This window comes from Lathyrus oleraceus, chromosome 3 (assembly GCF_024323335.1).
Source record: "Lathyrus oleraceus cultivar Zhongwan6 chromosome 3, CAAS_Psat_ZW6_1.0, whole genome shotgun sequence".
Classification (NCBI taxonomy): Eukaryota; Viridiplantae; Streptophyta; class Magnoliopsida; order Fabales; family Fabaceae; genus Lathyrus; species Lathyrus oleraceus.
This window is the reverse complement of record NC_066581.1, coordinates 351,997,804-352,022,866: the sequence shown is the minus strand read 5'-3', so window position 1 is coordinate 352,022,866 and position 25,063 is coordinate 351,997,804. Positions and strand designations below refer to the sequence as shown.

General features: G+C 38.2%; 1 protein-coding gene across 1 annotated transcript; it reads left to right on the top strand.

The window, feature by feature from the left end:
- The first annotated feature begins 7,885 nt into the window (after positions 1-7,885).
- On the top strand, positions 7,886-8,590 carry LOC127131249 (phosphatidylinositol-3-phosphatase myotubularin-1-like). Its single transcript, XM_051060178.1, has one exon. The coding sequence runs from the start codon at positions 7,886-7,888 to the stop codon at positions 8,573-8,575; it is 690 nt and encodes a 229-aa protein (XP_050916135.1). The 3' UTR covers positions 8,576-8,590.
- The last annotated feature ends 16,473 nt before the right edge of the window (positions 8,591-25,063 follow it).

Genomic DNA, 25,063 nt, shown 5'->3' with positions numbered 1-25,063 from the left:
TCATATGTAACATTTCCTTAGCATTTTATTTTCTTTTAGCATTTTATTTTCTTTTAGCATTTTGTTTCTTCTAATATTTTTTATGTCCATGTTTTTTTATTAAATTCATCATGCATTCAAAACCATTTTTAAACTATAAAAATCATATTTTTCTCGATTTAATATCGAGCCCATTTCCACACCCTTGTAAGTCGATTGCTTTTTAAGCATCGCCATCAACCTCACATAGCTTACTCTTGGGCTTTCTTACAATGAGTCGGTTCTCTTGCACTTACACTCATGCATTATTTGTTGTTTGGGCCCGATTTAATTATTTCATGATTTGTTAATCCCCATTTAACAAAATGTACCCCACTCCCCCGATGTGTAATAATTTTATACTGTTTTATTTCTTTATTTGCTTGACTGTTTAGTTAGATACTAACACGAGAGTAAAATCAACCATTTCCAAAAAAATACAAAAATAATGACTCGATCCAACGTCGAGTATTTTCTCAATAAACAAATCAAGTCATTTCGCCCTCCTATTCCATTCCAGTTCTTTCAACTTTCATCAAACGCTTGATTCAACCTCAAGCCATTTTTTCTAATAAAAACTCAAAAAATATTAATTCATAGTTAAGACCTTTTCAATAAGATGGAAATGGAACGTGGTGTATACCACGCACTCCTGAGACTAGGATTCGAGATGTATATCTCGCCAATCTTAGCTTTCGCCATCATCCAAATTCATCCACTTTGTTTTCTCTCAAACTCTCATTCAAATCTTTCTCAAACGTCCATCAATACTTGATCTAGGTCAAGTCATTTTCACAACAAAACTCAAAAATACCTAATTCTTATTTAACATCTTCTCAATAAAGGTGGAAATGGAACATGGTGTATACCATGCACTCCTGAGGTTAAGATTCGAGACGTATGCCTCGCCAATCTTAACTCTCGCCATCGCCTAAAATTGTCAATGCGGTTTCTTCAAACCCTTTCCCACTCAAATTCCAAAATACTTAATTCCTATCTTAAACTCTTTCAATAAAGATGGAAATGGAACATGGTGTATACCATGCACTCCTGAGGCTAGGATTCGAGATGTATATCTCGCTCATCCAAGTTCTCGCCATCACTCAAAACGCATCCAACCGATCAAACTTTTTCTCGCCGCCGTGCGATTAATCAAAAACCTTTTTCATAAATGAAAGATATATTGTCTTAAGTGATACAAAACAATGTTTCGGCCACGATTGTTGAGTAGAGATAAATGACGCTTTTCCGAATGTAGATTTATAAATCCGTTCGATGTGTGGTATGCGTTCACTCCTCATCTGTTTTGGGTAAAACAATGTTTTCGTCGATTAATACAATATAGCTTTCGCTAAAATCGACCAACAAACAAACATTTTTCTACCCAGAACTACGTAAGCCTTGATTTCTCTTTTGAGATACGTAGGAGCAGGATTTTTAAATCTTGTCAGGCCCACTAATAAAAAACTTAGGTTTAGTCCTTCGTCAAAAATCCAAAAACATTTTCCTCTCTTTTACTCTTTCTTTCCCACCTAATAATTCGAAAAGCCTAATATTTTAACTAACACTAATGCACACAACTGACCTAATGGTTCCCGTTGAGTACAACGGACGTGAGGGGTGCTAATACCTTCCCCTTGCGTAATCAACTCCCGAACCCTGATATTGGTTGCGATGACCATATCTTATCCTTTCTTTTGTCCTGGGTTTTATCGATATTTCCCCTTTCCTTTTTAGGAATAAATAAAGTTCGGTGGCGACTCTGTTCAGTCCATCATTGCGAGTGTACGATCGCGCTTCGCTTTGAAGTCGTATCCCCATACATTTTTTTCGAGGTGCGACAGATGGCGACTCTGCTGGGGAAACACCCAATCCCTAAGTGAGTCAAGCCTAGTTAGGACGTCTGTGTGCCTTTGTTTGTTTAATTATGTGGCTTTTCCATTATTTATTGCTTTTTAATATCTTTATTATTATATTGATATTTGTTGTATATTGGTTCCACCATGTTGGGTACTTGGATCTTGATTGCAAAAAAAAAAAACATAAGATAGGACGATGGTTGAGTAGTACGGACTCCCGAGGTGGATACTTCGTAAGAGTCGGTACGAGAACCTCACTTAGAGTAGATTCTTTTGCAAATATTGTCGCCCGAGGTGTATACCTCGTAAGCTTCGATGTTTCAAAGGGGTCCATGACTCTAAGAACCTTTTAGAACATTGAAACTCTGGCCAACTAGAAATGATGGTTGCGTAGTATGGATTCCCGAGGTGAATACTTCGTAAGGATCGATACGAGAACCTCGCTCAGAATAGATTCCCTAGATGGAGTTGATGACCGGAAAGTATTTTCCGTAAGCGTCAAACAGTCTTTTGAATCCATGACTCTGAGTACCCTGTCTAGAACCCAGTCGATGGTTGCGTAGTACGGACTCCCGAGGTGTATACTTCGTAAGAGTCGGTACGAGAACCTCACCCAGAATAGATTCCCTTGATGGAGTTGACGACCGGAAAGTATTTCCCGTAAGCGTCAAACATTCTTGTGAATCAATGACTCTGGGGATCCTTTGTAACAAAGCCCTAGATCATACCCGGTGAGAACCCCGTTTTGGAAAAGCAATCAAATTTATCAGTACCTCGGACTTTTGAACCCGTGTATTGAAAAAAAAAACAAATGTGCATGGCTTGCATTGCATTCATTCGCATTCCCTTGCATTTGCATCTCATCATAATGCATGTCATTTTCTAGACAAAATACAAAAAAACTCATCCATCCGTTGTCCGTGATCAGCAAATTGATTCTCAACACGCGTTTAGAACAAAGAACCATGTCTCAGGAGATGATGGACGAGCTAAGGAAAAGCCAAGAAGCACTGAATGAGGAACTTAATCTTTTGAAGAGCCAAATGAGATGGGTCTTGGAAACCCTGCAAGTCTTGTTGAGAAAAGAGGGTCACCCAATATACACTGCTGCAACAAAGAGAGCTACTACCCCGCATCCATCTGGTGTCACCCCAGGTCAAGGGAAATTCTATGTGGCAATTCCTCATTTACCAGTATATGGACCTCCCTCAAGACGTCATCAGCAACATCCTCTGGCTATTCCTCCTCAAAGTCACCAAAGCCAGGTTTAGAATAAAAATCAGAATCAGAACAAGAGGAACAAGGATCACAATGACTCGATTCCGGTGCCATATAGCAAGCTCTACCCGCAACTGATCCAAAATGCTTTGGTGACACCTCGAGCTCTCACGCCTGTGTCACCATACCTGCCATGGTACAATCCAAATGCAACATGTGAATTCCATAAAGGGGCATTGGGACATGACCTAGATTCTTGCTTTGCGCTAAAAGCCTTGGTACGAGGACTGATTAACAAAAAGAGCTTAGTTTTTGAAGAAGATCACCCGAAGATCAAGTGCGAATACCATACTGGAACAATGGGGCACTCCATCGAGGAATGCATGAGTTTTAAGCTCAAGTTGCAAGGATTAATTGACATAAGGTCACCAACACTCAAGGAGGAAGGCTCAGGTACATATACCTTGATTTCTGGGCCAGATAATGAGAAAGGGAAAGGACCCTTGAGACCCCTCAAGGTTTTGTACCACAAGGAAGATGTCAGGGATGTGGCTAGTGAGCTATCATCGTTTCCTGGTAAGAGCATTGAGATACCGCCTTGGATTTCCAATGTCACGACCTATACCAATGAAAGAAAAGGAGAAGTGAGTAGTGGATCCAAGAGGGTTGCGTTCGACGATGAGATTGAAAGAAAAGAATTTGAAGATCATCATGTCAAAAAGCTGGTTGATCCCAATCTTCAAGTTTGAAGAAATCAATTCCCTAAAGCTGGCAATCATTTGGTTGTTTCAACACTTCTTTTGTAGTTTCTTTGCATGTTGGTTGTTATTTGCTTTTAAACATTGTTGTTTTATTTGAATTGGTAAGATTAATGAAATGTTTATGCATCTTTTGAATTGATCCATTCGTATTCACTCGTTTTTCATTTATGTTAAAAAACAAAAATTCTCCTCTCATTCACTTTTGTTTATCAAACCGTTGCGTTAACAAAGATTGGAGGGAGGATGATGAAAATGAAACACCTGAAATTATTGTGGTATGCTTTTGAGTAAAACCTTGTCGATGATGTAAGGCATTGTTTCAAATCCCCAAACACTGAAGAGATAAGGAGTTAATCCCTAGTCAACCACTTTGAGCCTAGAAGTTGGTGTTTATTTTGGATCTAAAACCCTTAATCTTAACCTGGGGCAGGGTAGTTGTGTTCAGATAGTTTGATCATGCATTCGATCTTTCAAAAAAAATCGTCCATATGAACACCCTCCAATTAGGTTCAACCACATGTCATCCTTCGTGCACATGTTGAAGTGTCGAAGAAGTTGAGGAAAGATAAAATTAGTGTTGGTTGATCCTCATCCACCAATAATGTGGCAGTCACACGCATAAAAAAAAAGAGGATAGAAAAAAGCCCACTAGGTCAAATACCACGAAATGACTTGGGCAAAAGTTAGGGCATCCCGATGGACCGAAAGCTTCAAAAAGCGGTCCAGGCAAAATTAGGGATAAAATAAATCAATCAAAAGAGGTCATTAAATCCTCGACAAAAAAATATGGTGACTGCCATTTCAAGAAAATTCGTCTTGAATCCTCATCACACCTTCGAACCCTCTTGGAAGTCGAATGCGTGTATTGAATTAACTGAACGTAGGAACTGGAAATCATCAAGAAGAAGGGGTGGGTAAAAATAAATTTTGAGCCTTATTTCCTTTTGTTTCAAGAACCGTGAACCAGACCACGTTACAACCCTTAAAAGACCTAATTGAGGTAGGGTTTATTTTGAAAGCATACTATAACAAGGTTGTGTTAACTTGACTCCAAACGATTTTTGTTAATCATTTGATAGCACCAACTTGTATACTGTGAATGACTTGATCACCATTGTGTTCTTATCAACAACTCGTTCACTGTATTTTACCCGTTCATATCAATAAATTTTGATTTCAAATTTTTGCATAAGCATTGAATTAAAATTACCATTTTCAAAGGAACAATCTTATTTGCGATTCAACACTTAGCATCAAAGAAATTCAATACACAGTTGAGGAACTTGATGGAGTGAAAGAAGTCTATTCAGGGGCAACTCACTTTAAGCATCAGTTAATTCGAGCTAATCACCCTAAGGGTCAGCTAGCCAAGAGTAATCTGCTTCAAGAATCAGACCGGGGCAAGCCACCTCAGAGCTCAGTAAGTCCAATCACTCCAAGGTTCAGTTAACTAAGAGTAGTCTGCTTCAAGACTTAGACTAGGGGCAAGCCACCTCAGAGCTCAATGAGTTCAGCTATCCAGAGGACAATCAATCAAGAGTCTACCATTCCAGCATTTGGTTAGTCAAGTTTGGACCATTGCAAGTTTCAAGCACTTGGGGCAAGCCATCTCGAGGTAGTCTCATGGAAAGTCGTTTCCAAATCCACTTTCAAGGTGAACATTTCCAAAGACCCAACAAACTGGGGCAAGATGAGCCACAGAGGGGCAAGACCTCTTTCTTCGTGCTTTCAATCTGCTCAAACAAATTCTGCCATACGTCAACAACTATTGAGTTCAAGACGAGTGCCCGAAAGTTATGCTAGCACGATTCATTAATCCTCCAAAAGGATCCATTGGCTAAGCTGTGGCCATCAAACTGGATAGAATCCTCCCTTGACAACATCTATCATAAAATATTTGGTTGAGTTCTCGGTGTTGAGGAATCATGAGCTTCCATAAAAAGCCTTTACAAACTCCCAGTCTGCCCAGTGTCAGCATTCTCATAATCATGATCATTCATATATCATGCATAAAAGGAAATTCAAATCATGCATAGCCGAAATGTACTTCGTGCTCATTTTGCATTGACCCAGGTCTTGTTGTCGATCCTAGATCCTTTGACCTCTAATTCCAGCTTGTCTTTGGTATCCATAAACCAACATCCGGTTTTCACGGTCATTTTCAAGTCCAATTGTTGTTAGCAAAATCCGTTAAAGGGTGGTTGTAGTCCATTGCTTACGGTCAGAGTCCAATTGTTGTTATTCCAGTATCAGGTCATACATGAACCTGTACTGAAGATTTTTTTCTCTATTTGTTCAATACTATTCAGGTCATGTATGAACCTGTTGTTGAGCTTTTATTCCGGGGTCAGGTCATACTTGAACCTGCTCTGAAGAGTTTTTCCATTTGTTCAATACTATTCAGGTCATGTATGAACCTGTTGTTGAGCTTTTATTCCGGGGTCAGGTCATACTTGAACCTGCTCTGAAGAGTTTTTCCAACTTTTGTTCAATACTATTCAGGTCATGTATGAACCTGTTGTTGAGCTTTTATTCCGGGGTCAGGTCATACTTGAACCTGCTCTGAAGAGTTTTTCCAACTTTTGTTCAATACTATTCAGGTCATGTATGAACCTGTTGTTGAGCTCTATTCCGGTGTCAGGTCATACTTGAACCTGCTCTGAAGATTTTTCCTCTGTTTGTTCAATCCTATTCAGGTCATATATGAACCTGTTATTGAACTGTTATCCATTTGTCAGGTCATATCTGAACCTGTTGTTGAACCTTTATTCCGGTGTCAGGTCATACTTGAACCTGCTCTGAAGATTTTTCTCTGTTTGTTCAATACCATTCAGGTCATGTATGAACCTGTTGTTGAACCCTTATTCCGGTGTCAGGTCATACATGAACCTGTTCTGAAGAGTTTTTCTCCTTGATTATTCCCCAGCGTTGTCAGGTCATATATGAACCTGTTGTAGCATCTTTTCCTTTATTCGGGTTTGGTAAGTCATATGTGAACTTACTACCGAAATCCCTTGTATTATGAGTACTGCTTATCAAATCTCACTTTGAATACTCCCCGGTGTGTGTCTGACTCTCCAGCAGGATTTGTTTTCCCCAGCGAGTTTGTTTCTTACCACTTGTCTGTGGACCATCAGCATTCCCCACAACTTGGTCTATCTAGTAGCATCCCCTGTCAAGGGTCCACCATATCCCTAACAGGGAAGAAAAAAATCATGCATCCATGCATATCATGTCATGCATATTATATCATATCACACCATGTCATGGGGATTCAGGATCAAAATCCGGGTCTTCTTAGTATTTAACCATCTCCCACTATGATCATATGAAGAGTGTCCTGCTTCATATTCTCTAGTTGAAGATACTTAAATAGGGGCAACTGTCATACCCCGATTTTGGTCCTGAATTTTGTTTTTTCATTTTTTCATTTTTTGTTTGGCACTTGGCCTAAGGTTCATTTGCATACATTCATATTTTTGTTACACATTGGTCATTGTCTATGCCTTTTTTGATCATGGTGTTTTTTGATTATAAAATGGATTTTAATTATTTAACTTTTTTTTAATTTTCAATTTGATTTTAATTTCGAATTAAGTTTAATTCCAAATTTCAATTTAATTTTAATTGTTATTTTTACTAATGATTCAAACTCTATTTGATTTTACTTTTCAAATAAATGTTAGAATTGATATCAAAGTAATTTTAACAAATTATGAATTAATTTGATTTTAATTTGGTTTTTTACGGATTTTTTATTATTATTTAGATTGATATTTAGATTAGTCTTAGATTATTTCTAAAAATCCATTTTATAACCAAACATGGTCCATTTTCCATCCATAGTTCATCCCAAATCAAATTAGCACATACACACATTTCATAACATTCAATAATATTTAGCTTTCAAGCATTTCCAAAAAAAACCATATTTCACCAAGTAAAAGCATCCTAATTACAAACCAAACTCATTCAAACCAAAGCCATTGCTTCATTTCACGGACCTTTGATTACAATGTTTGAAACGAAATGCAAAATTCAAACCAACACATTAACATTTCAAAGCCGCTAGCAACCATTGAGAAGTTTAACAAGACAGCAGTTGAGGTTCAGTCAAATACTCGTCAATTAGACAAGACACCAACACAGAGACTGCTGCAGGTGATTGGGAAAGATATGAGAATTATAGTCTTTGGTTTTAGGCCTCGTACGAAACAGAGACGTGCAATATATGATGCACTACTGAAGTGTACAAAGCCAACAATATTATGGGATCTTTATGCTTTTATGGTCGGGCCTTCCAGTTTTCAGAACACTTCTTCGTTGGTGCGCTTATTAGATGAATATTTTCGACTTATTGGCAAAGTTTCACATCATGCTTCAATGGACATGACTGAAAGTGGGTCCTTCACCTTGTCAAATGACTTATGGAGAATAAGTGGTGTGAATTCCAGTTATACAATGTGCCAGAATTATCCATTTGCTTTGGTTGTTCCAAAGAGCATTAGTGATGATGAAGTGCTCCAGGCTTGCAAATTCCGTGCAAGATGCCGACTGCCTGTAATTTCTTGGTGTCATCCTGTTACTGGCGCAGCTCTTGCACGTTCTTCCCAGCCTTTAGTTGGTCTCATGAGGAATATGAGGAGCAACATGGATGAAAAACTTGTGGCTGCACTTTGCAGCAACCTTGATGGCAAGGAGAAAGCTATATATCACTGATGCGAGACCAAGGAAAAACGCATTAGCTAATGGAGCCATGGGAGGTGGACCCCAACAATTGACGAAGCCATGGGAGTTGGGTCATTTTTGTTCACTGCCACATTGACGAAGCCATAAATTTGTTTCGTCTGCTGCGAAAAAAAAGAATCTAAATATTGACTCTGTTACTCTAATTGGTCTCATTCAAACATTATCCCAGCTTGGATGTCTATGATTTGTCAAGGAAGTTCACTGTTACAGTTATCAATTTTTCCATGGTAATAAGCTCCCTGTAAATAATTATCTTATTACTATGTATGCTAAGTCTGGAAAACTGCATATGGCTAGAAACATATTTGAGCAAATGACAGAACTATGTCTCACATCATGGTATGCAACAATAACAACCTACAACGGCTATTCGAAATAAAGTTTCGTCCACCGATACTGTGTCTGATTTTGCTAACAATCTTCTCACTCTAAGATCACGGGAAGGAAGATGGATTCTCATGTTAATCATTCATCTAGTACAACATCCAAGACTGCAACCGTAAAAAACAACAAGGGGCACTGGCTGATGGTCATTGTGCCGTGGGCTTGTGAGGCATTTTCGAAGCATCGTGCAGAAGAGTTGATCCCATTCCGAGCTCTACATTGGTGTTGGACATTATTCATGATCAAACTTTGGAATCATGGTCTTCTTAAGGCCTGCACAATGAGAAACTGCAGTTCAATATTAGAGCGCTCCCAAAAAAAACAAGGGGTCGGATACCGTCACAAATGGAAGACAAATTGACTCAACCAAACAATACAACAATTTCTCAGAAGCCTACAACTGTTATAAAGGAATTGCAAATTATTATGAAGCTTACAACCAATTTCTTTGTTCCCGGTCCATAACCGATCACATCAGCCATAACCTGCATAATACACACAGAAATGGTCATTTTATTACAACCCTGTTTTGTTTTCCTGCAATATCACAGCAGTCCCGGTTTCATTTACAAAAGCCACAACAGCAAATTGGAAAGAACATGACAGCATCGAAAAAACTCACCGTAACTGCCGATAATTGTTTGGTTCCCCACAACAGCAAGCCAAATGGAATCACTCGTAAGTGAATGTCGTCATGGTCATTACAGCAAACATAACCCTCCTGCCAAGCAACACGATCCCGAGGAACTCGGCGATACCAAACTGAATAGTTATTTGGATCAAAATCTTTACTTTTTGAGCAGTAGCAAATCAAAGGAACCTTTGAGTATCAACGTGGCAATGTTTGAGCAGCCTCTTTTGAAATTAACTTTGGTTGATATCCTCAAAGCTACCGATAATTTCAGCAAGACAAACATAATCAGAGACGGAGGTTTCGGAATTGTGTATGGAGCTACTTTATCAAATGGAAGAGACAGTACTGTTGGAGGAAACACTGAAGCCATGTATAGCTTCTAAACAGATTAAAGCATTTTCTGATGCCGGAAAGGTTGAGCTGGAAGGGCTTACCGGTAGTGATCTTACATCTGGTACAACCATCCTTGATGCGATAAAACAAACAGTTGATCCTGCAACCAAAATTGTCTACAATGAAAATCCAGATGCTAATTTTATCAAGTCAAACAATTTTCCTATGCCATAGTCGTTGTGGGAGAACCACCTTATGCTGAGACATTTGGTGACAGTTTGAATCTAACAATAGCTGAACCAGGTCCAAGCACCTTCACCAAGGAACGACTTTGAACCAAAAATTATCTGTCACAGAATTCAATTCATTTGCTGTAATGGAAGGCACAAAAATAGGTTGGAGATTTATGGGCCGAGGAACGGTCACTGTTGTGTGTCTTCCATGATAACTAGAGTTCCCATTTTTGTCATCCAAAGCAAGCACCATTTGTTCACCTGCAACAAACGATAATTAGCATAACAGCATACATTTTACACGAGAGAGGAATTGTGAGTTTCAAGTTTAAAGAGTTCAATAGTGCAGTCGAGGACCTTTCTGCTTGTGTGCAGCTAGACAGGGATAATAAGTCTGCCTACACATATTTGAGCCTGGCATTGTCTTCAATTGGTGAATATAAGAAAGCTGAGGAAGCATATCTAAAATCACTTCAACTTGATAGAAGTTTCCTTGAAGCATGGGGACACCTGGCTCAGTTCTATCAAGATTTATCAAATCCGACAAAAGCTTTTGAGTGTCTAACTGAAGTGCTGCAAATTGACGGAAGGTTTGCAAGAGCTTATCATTTGCGAGGCCTTTTGTTCCATGCAATGGGAGAGCATAGGAAAGCTATCAAAGATTTGACAATGGGGTTGAATATCGATGGTGCCAACATTGAGTCCTTATATTTACGAGCTGCATGCTACCATGCTGTCGGACAATACAAAGAGGCGGTCAAGGATTATGATGCTGCACTGGATTTGGAATTGGACTCGATGGATAAGTTTGTGCTCCAGTGTCTTGCCTTTTATCAGAAAGAGATTGCTCTTTACACGACCTCTCAAATCTGTTCCTGCCATTTCATCGGATAAAACAGGGTTAGCAGTTATTGGAGTCAATTCCCAAGCTTCGAATTCTGAGATTACAAGAAAAGGAATTGCCTGCTGAACTTGTGTCCTTAATGTCTCAAACTGAGCTTCTGTACAGCAAACATTCCCAGTAATTGTTGGACACAAACTTTGGATCTTTGATGAAAGCAAATCATCTGGCTTCACAGCAACATCAACCAAATCATGATCGAAAAAGCTTTGTAATAATTGAAGTTTTAATTGAAACTTTCTCCAAATTTCACTGCAGTAAAGCACGGTTAATTATTTCAAGCAGTAAAATCCAGAAATTTCCCAATTTGGGATTAAGACAAAAGCGATTAGAAAAAGCTAAGTTCAGAATACCTTTTCAAATTGCAGCATCAAACAGGACCAATCCAATACTGAACACAAAAAAGTGTTTTGGCAGAAACCTCTTTTGATCCCCGGGTACCAAATCAAAACCCTATCTACAGAAGATAAATAAGCAGAAGAAATCAGTAAGAGGGGCGATTCGAAAACGAAGTGGAGACGGAAAAAAAGGGGAGGCGACCATAAAGGATAGAAACCCTAATCACCAAATCAAGGACAAACCTGTGAGCCTCATCGTTGCCGTGGTCACCGCCGAAGGTGAGTTCTTTGTTTCAGCCATTGCTTTCTTACACGATTGAGTGAGATGTGGGCATTTGGGTGTGAGACGTGAGCGAAGCGATTGAGGATGTGAGGGAGATGAGCGAAGCGATTGGGAACGAAGTGAGAGAGACGCGATTGAGAGAGAGGGATGTGGGTGAGATTGTGAGTCGAGAGAAGAGGGATTGAGAGAGCGATGGAGAGAGCTTGCTGGTAGCGATTGAGAGAAGAGAGATTTCATGCGTGAGGTTTTGAGAGCTGAGTTTCGTTGTCCTTACCTTTTCCTTTTCTTTTTTTTATTTTATCATTATCTATTTGCTTTTTATTAGGCAGACCATTGAATCTCAACTAAGTGAACGTTACTTCACATTTGGTCATTAAATTTGGTTTATTAGTATTAGCTGTAATTAATTGTTATTTAGTATTCCCAATTCCTAATCTCTAAAACCCAACAGCCAGGCGGCTAGGGTCATCTTTTGGGATTTCTTTTCATTTTTTTTATTAATCGTCCATTAAATAAACCACCCTTTGTTTTTTTATTTTTTATTTTATTCATACTTTAATCTATTTTGGTTTTTTATATTTAAGTTGTTATTTAAATTATAAACAATCATAAATGGCCTAGTGGAGAGGGGGTAGTTCCATAGTCTTAAGTGGAGTGGGTTCAATACTCATATGTAACATTTCCTTAGCATTTTATTTTCTTTTAGCATTTTGTTTCTTCTAATATTTTTTATGTCCATGTTTTTTTATTAAATTCATCATGCATTCACAACCATTTTTAAACTATAAAAATCATATTTTTCTCGATTTAATATCGAGCCCATTTCCACACCCTTGTAAGTCGATTGCTTTTTAAGCATCGCCATCAACCTCACATAGCTTACTCTTGGGCTTTCTTACAATGAGCCGGTTCTCTTGCACTTACACTCATGCATTATTTGTTGTTTGGGCCCGATTTAATTATTTCATGATTTGTTAATCCCCATTTAACAAAATGTACCCCACTCCCCCGATGTGTAATAATTTTATACTGTTTTATTTCTTTATTTGCTTGACTGTTTAGTTAGATACTAACACGAGAGTAAAATCAACCATTTCCAAAAAAATACAAAAATAATGACTCGATCCAACGTCGAGTATTTTCTCAATAAACAAATCAAGTCATTTCGCCCTCCTATTCCATTCCAGTTCTTTCAACTTTCATCAAACGCTTGATTCAACCTCAAGCCATTTTTTCTAATAAAAACTCAAAAAATATTAATTCATAGTTAAGACCTTTTCAATAAGATGGAAATGGAACGTGGTGTATACCACGCACTCCTGAGACTAGGATTCGAGATGTATATCTCGCCAATCTTAGGTTTCGCCATCATCCAAATTCATCCACTTTGTTTTCTCTCAAACTCTCATTCAAATCTTTCTCAAACGTCCATCAATACTTGATCTAGGTCAAGTCATTTTCACAACAAAACTCAAAAGTACCTAATTCTTATTTAACATCTTCTCAATAAAGGTGGAAATGGAACATGGTGTATACCATGCACTCCTGAGGTTAAGATTCGAGACGTATGCCTCGCCAATCTTAACTCTCGCCATCGCCTAAAATTGTCAATGCGGTTTCTTCAAACCCTTTCCCACTCAAATTCCAAAATACTTAATTCCTATCTTAAACTCTTTCAATAAAGATGGAAATGGAACATGGTGTATACCATGCACTCCTGAGGCTAGGATTCGAGATGTATATCTCGCTCATCCAAGTTCTCGCCATCACTCAAAACGCATCCAACCGATCAAACTTTTTCTCGCCGCCGTGCGATTAATCAAAAACCTTTTTCATAAATGAAAGATATATTATCTTAAGTGATACAAAACAATGTTTCGGCCACGATTGTTGAGTAGAGATAAATGACGCTTTTCCGAATGTAGATTTATAAATCCGTTCGATGTGTGGTATGCGTTCACTCCTCATCTGTTTTGGGTAAAACAATGTTTTCGTCGATTAATACAATATAGCTTTCGCTAAAATCGACCAACAAACAAACATTTTTCTACCCAGAACTACGTAAGCCTTGATTTCTCTTTTGAGATACGTAGGAGCAGGATTTTTAAATCTTGTCAGGCCCACTAATAAAAAACTTAGGTTTAGTCCTTCGTCAAAAATCCAAAAACATTTTCCTCTCTTTTACTCTTTCTTTCCCACCTAATAATTCGAAAAGCCTAATATTTTAACTAACACTAATGCACACAACTGACCTAATGGTTCCCGTTGAGTACAACGGACGTGAGGGGTGCTAATACCTTCCCCTTGCGTAATCAACTCCCGAACCCTGATATTGGTTGCGATGACCATATCTTATCCTTTCTTTTGTCCTGGGTTTTATCGATATTTCCCCTTTCCTTTTTAGGAATAAATAAAGTTCGGTGGCGACTCTGTTCAGTCCATCATTGCGAGCGTACGATCGCGCTTCGCTTTGAAGTCGTATCCCCATACATTTTTTTCGAGGTGCGACAAAAAGCTCTGTAGGGGAGAAGCTCATAAGAGACTTTTATGGGTAACCTCTGGTTGGGGAGCAATGATTTCAAAGAAAATGCTGGGAATATCATTATTAATCATAAAGTTGAAAAATGATTTGCTGAGAAATAATTCCACGAGCATATGCAGGGTAATAACTTTATTTGGAAATGAGAAATGTCCAAGATATACATGAATGACCTTGGATCCTGATATTTTATGTTTGATTTTTGTATGATGTTACACTTTAGGTGGGAATACCTTGCATGGGATGATGCATGAGATGCATGTAAGTATGCAATTGCTGGGGATATTTGGTTGTGTATGTAGGAATGTGAATGATTTTTATTTTGCATAAGTATGCTGATGATTGATATGACTGTGTTTTCTTTTGAATTTTCTGTTTGGTAGGAAAACCATGTATGGACGATGCATGTGAAGCATGTGGGAATGCAACTGGGTAATTGGATGTTTTTGTAGGGTTTTATTCTTGACTGCCAATGAGGTTGAACTTTAAATGGGAACTGCCAGATAAGAACTGGGGAAGAAGATTGAACTGCCAAATGAGGACAACACTTGAAGGATATGTTACAAGACGCGAACTGGTGAAAATAATTGAAATTTCAGACGGGACTGAATTTGTTTTTGCTTGTCAGACGGGAACTGATTTTTTAAAGTAGGCTACCAGACGAGAACTGGTGAAAATAATTGACTACCAGACGAGAACTGGTATCAAAATTGGTGACCTACCAGACGAGAACTGGTATTAAGAGATAATTTAACAGACGAGAATTGGTATTTGGCAAATGATTTGTCATGCAAGAACTGATTTTTGATATAGTTCGCCAGATGAGAACTGGACTTTGGAAAAAATCACCAGACGAGAGCTGGACTTTGGAAATAAATTTCCAGACGGGAACTAGGCTTTGAAATAAATTGCCAGACGGGAACTGGGCTTTTGAAAAAGGTTGCCAGACGGGAACTGGGCTTTGAAATAAATTGCCAGACGGGAACTGGGCTTTTGAAAAAGGTTTCCAGACGGGAACTGGGCTTTGAAATAAATTGCCAGACGCGAACTGGACTTTGAAATAAATTTCCAGGCGAGAACTGGACTTTGTAATAAATTGTCAGACGGGAACTGGGCTTTGAAATAATTTACCAAACGAGAATTGGACTTTGGCGTTAGATTTTAGGTTTCAAGGCTTTTTGATGTCAGGTTCATGTTATGGGTTATGCCTGATAAATGATATGATATGCATGGCTTTATGCTAGAGCAAAGCGACATGAATAATGCATGATGATGATTTATGTAATGATTGGAAGGTTTCCAAAATGCCCCTGCGCGGGTATTGGAAGAGAAATTTTTTTTGCAGAAAGGCTTTTGTCTGTCAAAAGGTTATTTTATGGGGTGATAGGGTGATTCCCCGACACTCATCTTGAACTCTGCATTTGCTAACTTGCGAAAAAGCTTTTGCTTGAACTGCTTGAAAACATGGAGAGGACCTGCTCCTATATGGCTCATCTTGCCCCAGTTTGTTAGGTCTTTGCGGACGTTTACCTCGAAAGGATTTCGAAAGCAATTGTACCATAATTTGGAGATGGCTTGCCCCATAATTTTGATCCATGAAAGGATTTATCCTTGGTTAACCGACTCTTGGAGTGGTTGACTTTTCTGTGCTCTTGAGGTAGCTTGCCCCGGTATGAGCGTTGAAGCGACTTAACTCACCCTAACTGAACATTGAAGGGGTCTGCCCCTGGCCAACAGAACCTCTAGGTGATCTGCCCCTAGTTAATAGAGTCCTAAGATGATTTGCTCTAGATCAACTGATTCTTGAAATGATTTGCACATTTATTAACAGATGTCGGAGACTGTTTAAGACTGACCAATTCTTGGAGTAATCATCCTCCGATCAACTGCTGTTTTTGGGTGTCATGCCCCTGATTCATGGGTTATGAGATAGTCTTGACTCGGGTCAGCACCAACGAATGTCCAAGTTCCTCTGATTGTTCCTTATTGTTGGAATTTCCCTGATGTTAAGTACTGACTTATAGTTAAAATTGTTTGTTCAGAAATGGTAATTTTAATGCGATACTCATGCAAGTTTTGAAAAGAACTTATTTGAATGATGTGATAATGTGTGACGAGTGGACCATGAGTCCAAATGTAATGCTGATTTAGCAATTTAAAGTGTGAAAGACACAGCGAGAATAATGACATCGATGTTGAAGATTAACAAATCTTTAGGAGTCAGTTTACGCAACCTTGTTGTAGTATGCTCTCGGAATAAACCCTACTTCAATTAGGTCTTTTCAGGGTTGTAACATGGCTTGGTTCATTGTTATTGAAACAAAAGGATATAAGGCTCAAAGTTTATTTTAACCCACCCCTTCTTCATGATGATCTCCAATCCTACGTTCAATTAATTCGACACACACTTACTCTTACGAGATTTCAGCAGTGTAAGATCTTTTTGAAATGACAGTCGCTTCATTTTGCTCTTCATGGATATTGGTGACCCTTTGATTCTTGATATGGTGGTCACTAAATATTGTTTTTATTTTGTTGAGGGTTTTCGTGACCTCCTTTGATTTTTGTTTTGATCCCTAACTTTTGCATGGACCGTTTTTTGAAGCTTTAGTCCATCGGGATTGCCCTAGTTTTTGCCTAAGTCTCCTTTTGGGGTATCGACTTAGCGGGCTTTTTTATTGATTCCCTTTTTTAGAATGTGACTGCCAAGTCATTGGTCATTGAAGAACAACCGTCATAACTTTTTGATTTTTCAAGGTTCCTTCGACACTTCAGGATGTGTGCGAAGAATATCATGTGGTTGGTCCTCAGACGGGATGTTTCATCTTGAAATTTGAATGCGTAGTCAGATTAACTGAACACTACCCTTCCCCAGGTTAAACATAAGGGTTTGTTCATCCGAAAGAAACACCTACTTCTAGGCTCAAAGTGGTTGACTAGGGATTAACTCCTTATCTCTCCAGTGTTTGGGGATTTGAAACAATGCCTGTACATCATCAGCAGAATTTTATCCGAAAGCATATAGTCAGCAATTATGGGTAACTTGTTTTCGTCATCCTCCCTCAAACCTTTGCTAAAATAAAGGTTATGATAAAGAAAAGTGAATGGGAGAAACACTGATGTATTTTTGTTTTTGATATAAGAGAAGAAAAATGAGCGAATGCGAGGTAATTAATTCAAAACATGCAGCATTACTTCATCAATATTACCATTAAAAACAACAATGTTTAAACACAAACAGCTTTTAACAACAAAGAAACTACAAATGCAAAAATAGAAACAAATCAGTCCAACGATTTCCAGTGTTGAGGATGTTTTCCTTTTTTGATGAAACTATCATAGCTTCCACAAGTTGGTCTAGCTGATTTTTCATCGAGTCCACATCTCCTCCCAATGCAATATGACTTTGCTCCAACGGATCCATGTTTCAAGAGCTACTTCAAGTCTGATATGAGTATCGGGAAATTAACTGCAGGCTATGGACGAAGGGTGGATGAGTTTTTTGTACATATTTTTTTTTGGTGAAAAATGATATGAAATGTATGATGATGAATGCAAATGCAATGATATGTGTATGAATGTAGTGACATGTTCAGGATCACAGGTTCAAAGTGTTTTCAGATAGATCAAAATAACGGGTGAATGACAGGTATCTTTGATTAATGGAACCCCATGGGTAGGCTCTACAGTTGGTAGGTTCCCAGAGTCATGGATATTTCTTGAGGACGTCAATGCCGTGACGAAGACTCGTCGGACAATAGTATCCTTAAGAAAATCTCGTCTAGGTGAGGTCTTTGTATTATCCCAACAAGGAAAACTCCATGAGGATTCTACTACACGACTCTCGAGTCCAGGGTTCTAACGAGGTTCTCAGAGTCATAGATCGAGGTTGGAAATATTATTGTAAGATAGTAATACGTCCAAGGGATCTCATCTGATTGGGGCTTTCGTATTAACCTAATAAGTCCGGGACTTTTCAAGTAAATACTACATAACCACCAGATATAATGGGTTAAAAGGTCCCTAGAGTCATTGATCCAACTTGAGAAAACTATCGTCGTGACGGAAACTCGTCGGACAATAATATTTCAAGAGAATCTCCTCTAGGCGGGGTCTTCGTTTCTTCCCAACAAGGAAGACTCCTTATGGGCGCCCACTACGCAACCACCAACTTAATCTTATGGTTTTTCTCAGACTCGGGTGGAGAGCCTATCTCACAAAGTATCACCGACCAGAGAACCCCAAATAAAACATATTCAATAAATCACAATACAATAATCATGACCGCATAATAATAACATAATAAATAAAAAACAGATAAAATTAACACACAATACATCAACTGAACTAAGTTAGACTTCACTCTTTTTTGCTTGGAGCTTTTCCCCAGCAAAGTCGCCATCTGTCGCATCTCGAAAAATATGATTCCTCGCGATGGTCGCAGAAAATATTTAGTGTTCGAACAGAGTCGCCACCGAACTTTATTTATCCCAATGAAGGGATAGGAAAATATCGATAAAACCTTAAGGAAATGGAATAATGGTCGTCGCAACCATATTCGGGTTCGGAAGTGGATTACATAAGGGGAAGGTATTAGCACCCCTTACGTCCGTTGTACTCAACGGGAACCTTTAAGTTCTAATGTGCGTTTCGTGTGTTAATTTATATTTGTTTGTTATCTTTGGGTTATAAGATATTGAAAAATAGAAATGGATGAGAACCTCAGAAAGGGAAAGGGGAGGTTTTTTATTAGTGTGCTCGCGAAGATACAACAATCTCCTGCCTACGTATCCTTATGGTATAATAAGGAAATCAAAGCATTCGTAGTTCGGGGAACTACGGTTGGTTGGTGTCTTTTACCGAACAGTTGTTTAGATCATGTTCTAAAGGCAAAACGCTGGCTTGTCTACTCTCGGCAGAGGCTTAAGCACTAGTTTGTTATGTGCATTAGAAAGGATTAAACAGTGTTCTTTCTGAAAAGAGTTTTGATCACACGAGGGTGACAAGTTGGATTAATATGTTGGATGTTTTGTTTGACTAGTTTCGATCGCACGAGGGCGAGAAAGGATAAACTTGATAGGTTAAGATATTTTGGTTGGATGACGATTACTCGGATAGCCGAGTAAGACAACTCGTATCCTAATAACCGAGAAAGGGAATAGAAGACTCTAAACCGCTTTCTGTTTCATCCTTAATTGTAAAAGGATTTGATGATAATTAAGGTGTTTTGAACGGATGACGAATACTCGGATAATCGAGTAAGACAACTCATATCCAAGCATCGGGAAAGGGAATAGAAGACTCTAGACCACTTTCTGTTTCATCTGAGTGATAGGTTTATGTATGGTTAATGTATTTTAGAATAAACAACAAATGCTCGAACGGCTAAGTAAGACAACTCATATCCAAGCATTTGAGAAGAGGAATTGAAAACTCAAGACCATCTCCCTTTTCGTATAGTCTTGATATGAAAATGATTTGATTAGGTTATATGTTTGTGGGAAAATGACAGTTGTTCGACTAACCGAGTAAGAGAACTCGCATTCGACCAACTGAGGAGTGAAGTTGAAAACTCAAAGTCAACTCCCTTTTCATTTAGCTTACTGTGAAAATATTTTGATTTAATCGGGGTTAGGAAGTTTGTAGAGGAACGACAATTATTTGACTAACCAAGTAAGAGAACTTGTATTCAAATAATCGAGGAGAAAAATTGAAGACTCAAAGTCATCTCCCTTTTCGTTTTGTTATTATGAAATAGTTTGATTTGTTTGTGCTTAGGTGGATGGAAATGACGATTATTTGACTAACCGAGTAAGAGAACTCGTATTCAAATAATCGAGGAGAGGAATTGAAAACTCAAAGTCACCCCCCTTTTTATTTCCAAATGAAATGGTGTTTGATTGTGATTGGGTATTTTAATTTGATTTGGATAGAAATACTCGGCATTGGATCGAGGTTTTAAATTTGTGTTTTGAATAAATTGTATTTTAGTGAATCAATCATATAATCGATTAATTAATAACCGAATAGGTCTCATTGTAAGAAGGCCTAAGAGTAAGCCATGTGGGGTTGATGGCGATGCTTTAAGCGATCGACTTACAAAGGTGTTTGAAAATGGACTTGATATTAAATAGAGAAATATGTGATCTTAACGGTTTAAAGTGATTTGGAATTGATGATGCAATTGAATGAAATCATGATTGACATGATAGTGATTTTTTGTAAATGAGTGTGAGATTGTCGTGGAATGAGAGTTGAGATGATGGTGAAGCAAATTAATGACTTTCTAATAAACAGAATTAATTTATTATAATTTGATCAAATCAACTATTTTAATATAATAAAAAACAATAATCACAGAGAATCATTTGATTTAAACCAATATATTCAAGATAATTAAAATTAATTATTAAAATTAATTAATTTAAACAAATCTCGATTAATTAATTAACTTATTAAAAAAAAGATAGAAATAAATGAACCGCAATGTGCTCAAACCGGTTAGAGCGAAATGACAATATGATTTGTGCCATACGCGAGATCGTAATGCGGCGAAATATCATATTGATGTATTGTATCTTTGGTGGCATAACGGTATCAAATTGCCGAATCCACGGATAAAAAAAACGATTTAACACAATGATATTAAAAAATGGCAACCATAATATTGTTACAATATTTATCCATCTATTACAACATACGAGGGTGCAACTAGAAGACAGCAGGTGTAAAAATCAAATTTAAATTGGGCATAATCCTAAAAAAACACATTAGCCTTATTTCCTTTATCATTACACAAATAAATAGATAAATAAAATAGATTAAAAGGTAAAGCACCAGTATCACAAGAATGACTGACACTCCTCACTCGAAATAGAGATAACATGGATTTTGAAATATGAGAATCTCCAATGATGACTCAACATGTGGCATATAATTTTTTAAAAGAAACAAGATCAATATATATTAAAAAATATGGACAATGCTTTCCAAAGTAAAAAAAATAATATATTGCACAAAATATTCACTTCATCTTTCTCTTTTGTCAACTTTTATCAGAACATACAAACCAAAGAAGTTTTCCTCCCTTTCATCTCTTTTATCACAATATCAATCCTCGCATAAGTTTCATCCAACATCAAAAAATCAAAAAAACGAAACCAACCTGAAAACGGAGGCTTTGACAAGAATTGTACGGCAACGAACAAAAGCTTGGCGACCACAGTGGGAGGATGCGTTGCGTAAAGGATGATTGAAGGTTGTAGATCCGGTGAGGTGTGTACGTTGATTGTTGGCGACGGAACTGAGAGGTTGAGCGGCGAGGATATGTGGTTGTTTTCGCCGGTTTTGTGAGGGTGAAGGAGGAAGAACGGTGTTCACCGGCGGAGTTCACAGCGGAAGACGGCGGGGGTTGTTGCTTCGTGGCCGGAAGTGGTTGTTGTGTGCGGTGACGTCGTTGCCGGAAAAAAAATGAGCGCCGGAATTTGGATCGGATTTGGTTGTGGATTTATGGAGTTTCGCTGGAGCTTGTTAGGAGGTGGAAAGCGGTGGTGAATGAAGGTGATTCTGACGGAAGAGAGTTTCTTTCTCTTTTTTATTTTTTTATTTTTTCGTTTTTTTTTACTGATAGTGAGTGAGTGGTAGTGGGTTAGAGAGGTAGTGTCTTTTTATTTTTTTGGTTTTTCAGTTAATGTCAGAGGGAGTTTTGAGAGATGAGTGAGGTGAAGTAGTGATGTGGAGAGAGTGTGGGAGAAAAGAGAGAGGGATAACGTGTGTGTGGTGGATTGGAAAGAGGATTCTGTGTGTCTCAATTTATTTATTTTTTTCCTGCTTATTTTTGTTACCGTTGGAGATGTGCTAGCTGTCCAAAACAATAGGAATCCAATGCTAAAATATTTATTAAAAATTCCTAAACAGTAATTTTATTTAAATAATAATAAAAATAAAACAAACTCTAATTTGGATACTAGAACAAAGAAATAAAAGGACCGATTATAAATAGGAGTCGGATGAAAATTTGCTCGAAAAATTAAATCAGACACATTAAAATGATCAGCATAAAATATACTTATTGAAAAAATACAACGTTTCTTCAAATATTGAAATAAATTTTCACCGGTTAAAAGGCTCAGGCAGGCCAAAATGCAACTGAAACAGCCACTGAAAAATACAACGAGCACACCAGGTTAAACTACGTGAATCGTAGATTAATAATACCGACGTCTGCAATTTTAATTTCGAAACTTTTTATCTGCTGATTTTGTCCGTACTTGAGAAAAGATTCAACCGATTTGTCTGTATTTTTAATAAGTTTATCCTGACTGATATTTCAGGTATTATTAATGATAAAATGCATATTATGTTGTACATATGATGTAAACTGAAAATTAAATCGAATTTAAGAAAATTTAAAATACCCGGACAAAATTGGGGTATGATAATAACCACCAAATCAAAAGTTCCAAAACCAACACATTTCCTCATACCGCTGGATAAACAAATCCCTGCCGAGGAGAAGAGAAACATCGCTCCACTGGGGATAGAAAATAAACATTTCCATCACCCGCTCTGCTCAGGAGGAACACTATCCAAGAGGGAGGAATCAACAAACAGGTTCTGATCAGACAACTCCACTGGGGAAACACTGTTGATGACCGAACCGGGAACAACCTGTAGGCAATCAGCTGGAGATAACCTGCTGGTGACCGTACTGGGGAGTTCAATGGGATCAACCCTACTGAGGATGGACAAAAGTCAAACCTGCCGGAGATCAACGTAGGCAAATCCACATGGGATAAGCTACAAACCAAATTGTTGAGAATTCCACTCATGTTGGGGATTTCCTGCTCACTCTGCGGGAGAATTCCAATCTGAATGAGGGAAGGCCAACTTCCTCAAGATAGCATATCAATTTATCAATCTATAAGGGATTTTAGGTCAATCCACACAAGGGATGACAACCATATAATTGATAACACAAATGCTAGATCCAACTTCAACTGGGGAGCAAGAAGATTAAGACCAAACTCCAAACTCTCAGGGGATCTGGTGGGATTAGAGACATACTCCTCTAAACAAAATGGGACCAAAACTCCAGACTCTCTGGGAAAATTTGGTGATGCATAATCTTCTTGTGCGCTCGTGGAGGAGACAACCTGAAAGATAATGAAGAAGATATAAGTATGCTAGGAATATGAACAAATGTCTTACCCTTTTGGAGATCATACTATCCTTGGGAGAGCACTGAAGATGTCCCAATTATCCTTTTTGTCATTGTGAATGTTCACTTTATTTAAAAACAATTTATGAAAATTTTGTTTATTTAAAACAATGATATTTATCAATTAAAACATGTAAATATTTTGTTGAACAGAAACAAATAAGAGTGCAAAGAATTGGATAAAGGCTCAAATTTATTTGATGGAATGGTAGTCTGTAAATGGCAAGACTCGATGGATCTTTACAAAATTGAAATTGGTGATGTATATTGGAAAAGGGCTACATTGAACATAATGACCATTTCTCCACCAACTCTGAACCCAATGTATTTGAAGCATCAGTTGACGATGACTGAGCGAAATTCTCTGACAGATGACAGTTGTAGAACAAAGTCTTGTCAGGATGCAGTTACTTGCCAAATCCCTAATTTTTGCCTAGATTGCCCCAGGGTGAGGTACTCAATCTAGCGGGATATATATTCATTTTTTTGTGTCTCTAACTTTTTCCTGGATCGCCCTTTCGGGTTTTCAATCCACCGAGACGCTCATTTTTGCCTAAGCCGTCCTTTCGGGTTTTCAACTTAGCGAGCTATTATGTTTTTATTTTAGGCGAAGTATTTCTTGGTTGCATCTGAATTCACAGGACGAGTGAAATCCTCCACATCCATAGTTATAAGTATCAAAGCACCGCCTGAAAAGACTCTCTTAACAACATATGGACCTTCATAGTTTGGAGTCCACTTGCCCCTGGAATCGGGCGTGAAAGACAAAACTTTCTTGAGCACAAGGTCACCTTCTCGGAACACACGAGGCTTGACCTTCTTATCAAAGGCTTTCTTCATCCTTTGCTGATATAACTGACCATGACACATGGAAGTCAATCTCTTCTCTTCAATTAAGTTCAACTGGTCATAACGACTCTGAACCCATTCAGCCTCAGTCAACTTGGCTTCCATCAAGACTCTCATCGATGGGATCTCCACCTCTACTGGGAGCACAACCTCCATACCATATACAAGGGAGAAAGGGGTTTCCCCTATTGAAGTGCGGACAAATGTACGATAACCATGCAAAGCAAATGGCAACATCTCATGCCAATCTTTGTACGTAACAACCATCTTCTGGATAATCTTCTTGATATTCTTATTAGTAGCTTCAACAACCCCATTCATCTTGGGTCTATAGGGAGAAGAATTAATGATCTTATCTGGCACACGATAACGGCATATGAGTTGATTCTTGATAAACTTCACAACCACCTTCCTGGTCACGTTTGCATATGATGCTGCTTCAACCCACTTGGTGAAGTAATCAATTGCTACAAGAATAAACTTGTGGCCATTAGACGCTTTTGGCTCTATCATGCTAATCATGTCAATTCCCCACATGGAGAAAGGCCATGGTGATGAAATCACATTCAGAAGTGTCGGGGGAATATGAATCTTATCCGCATAAATCTGACACTTATGGCATTTCTTCACATACTTGCAGCAGTCAGACTCCATTGTCAGCCAATAGTATCCTGCTCTCAACATCTTCTTAGCCATGGCATGTCCATTGGAATGAGTACCAAATGAACCCTCATGGACTTCAGT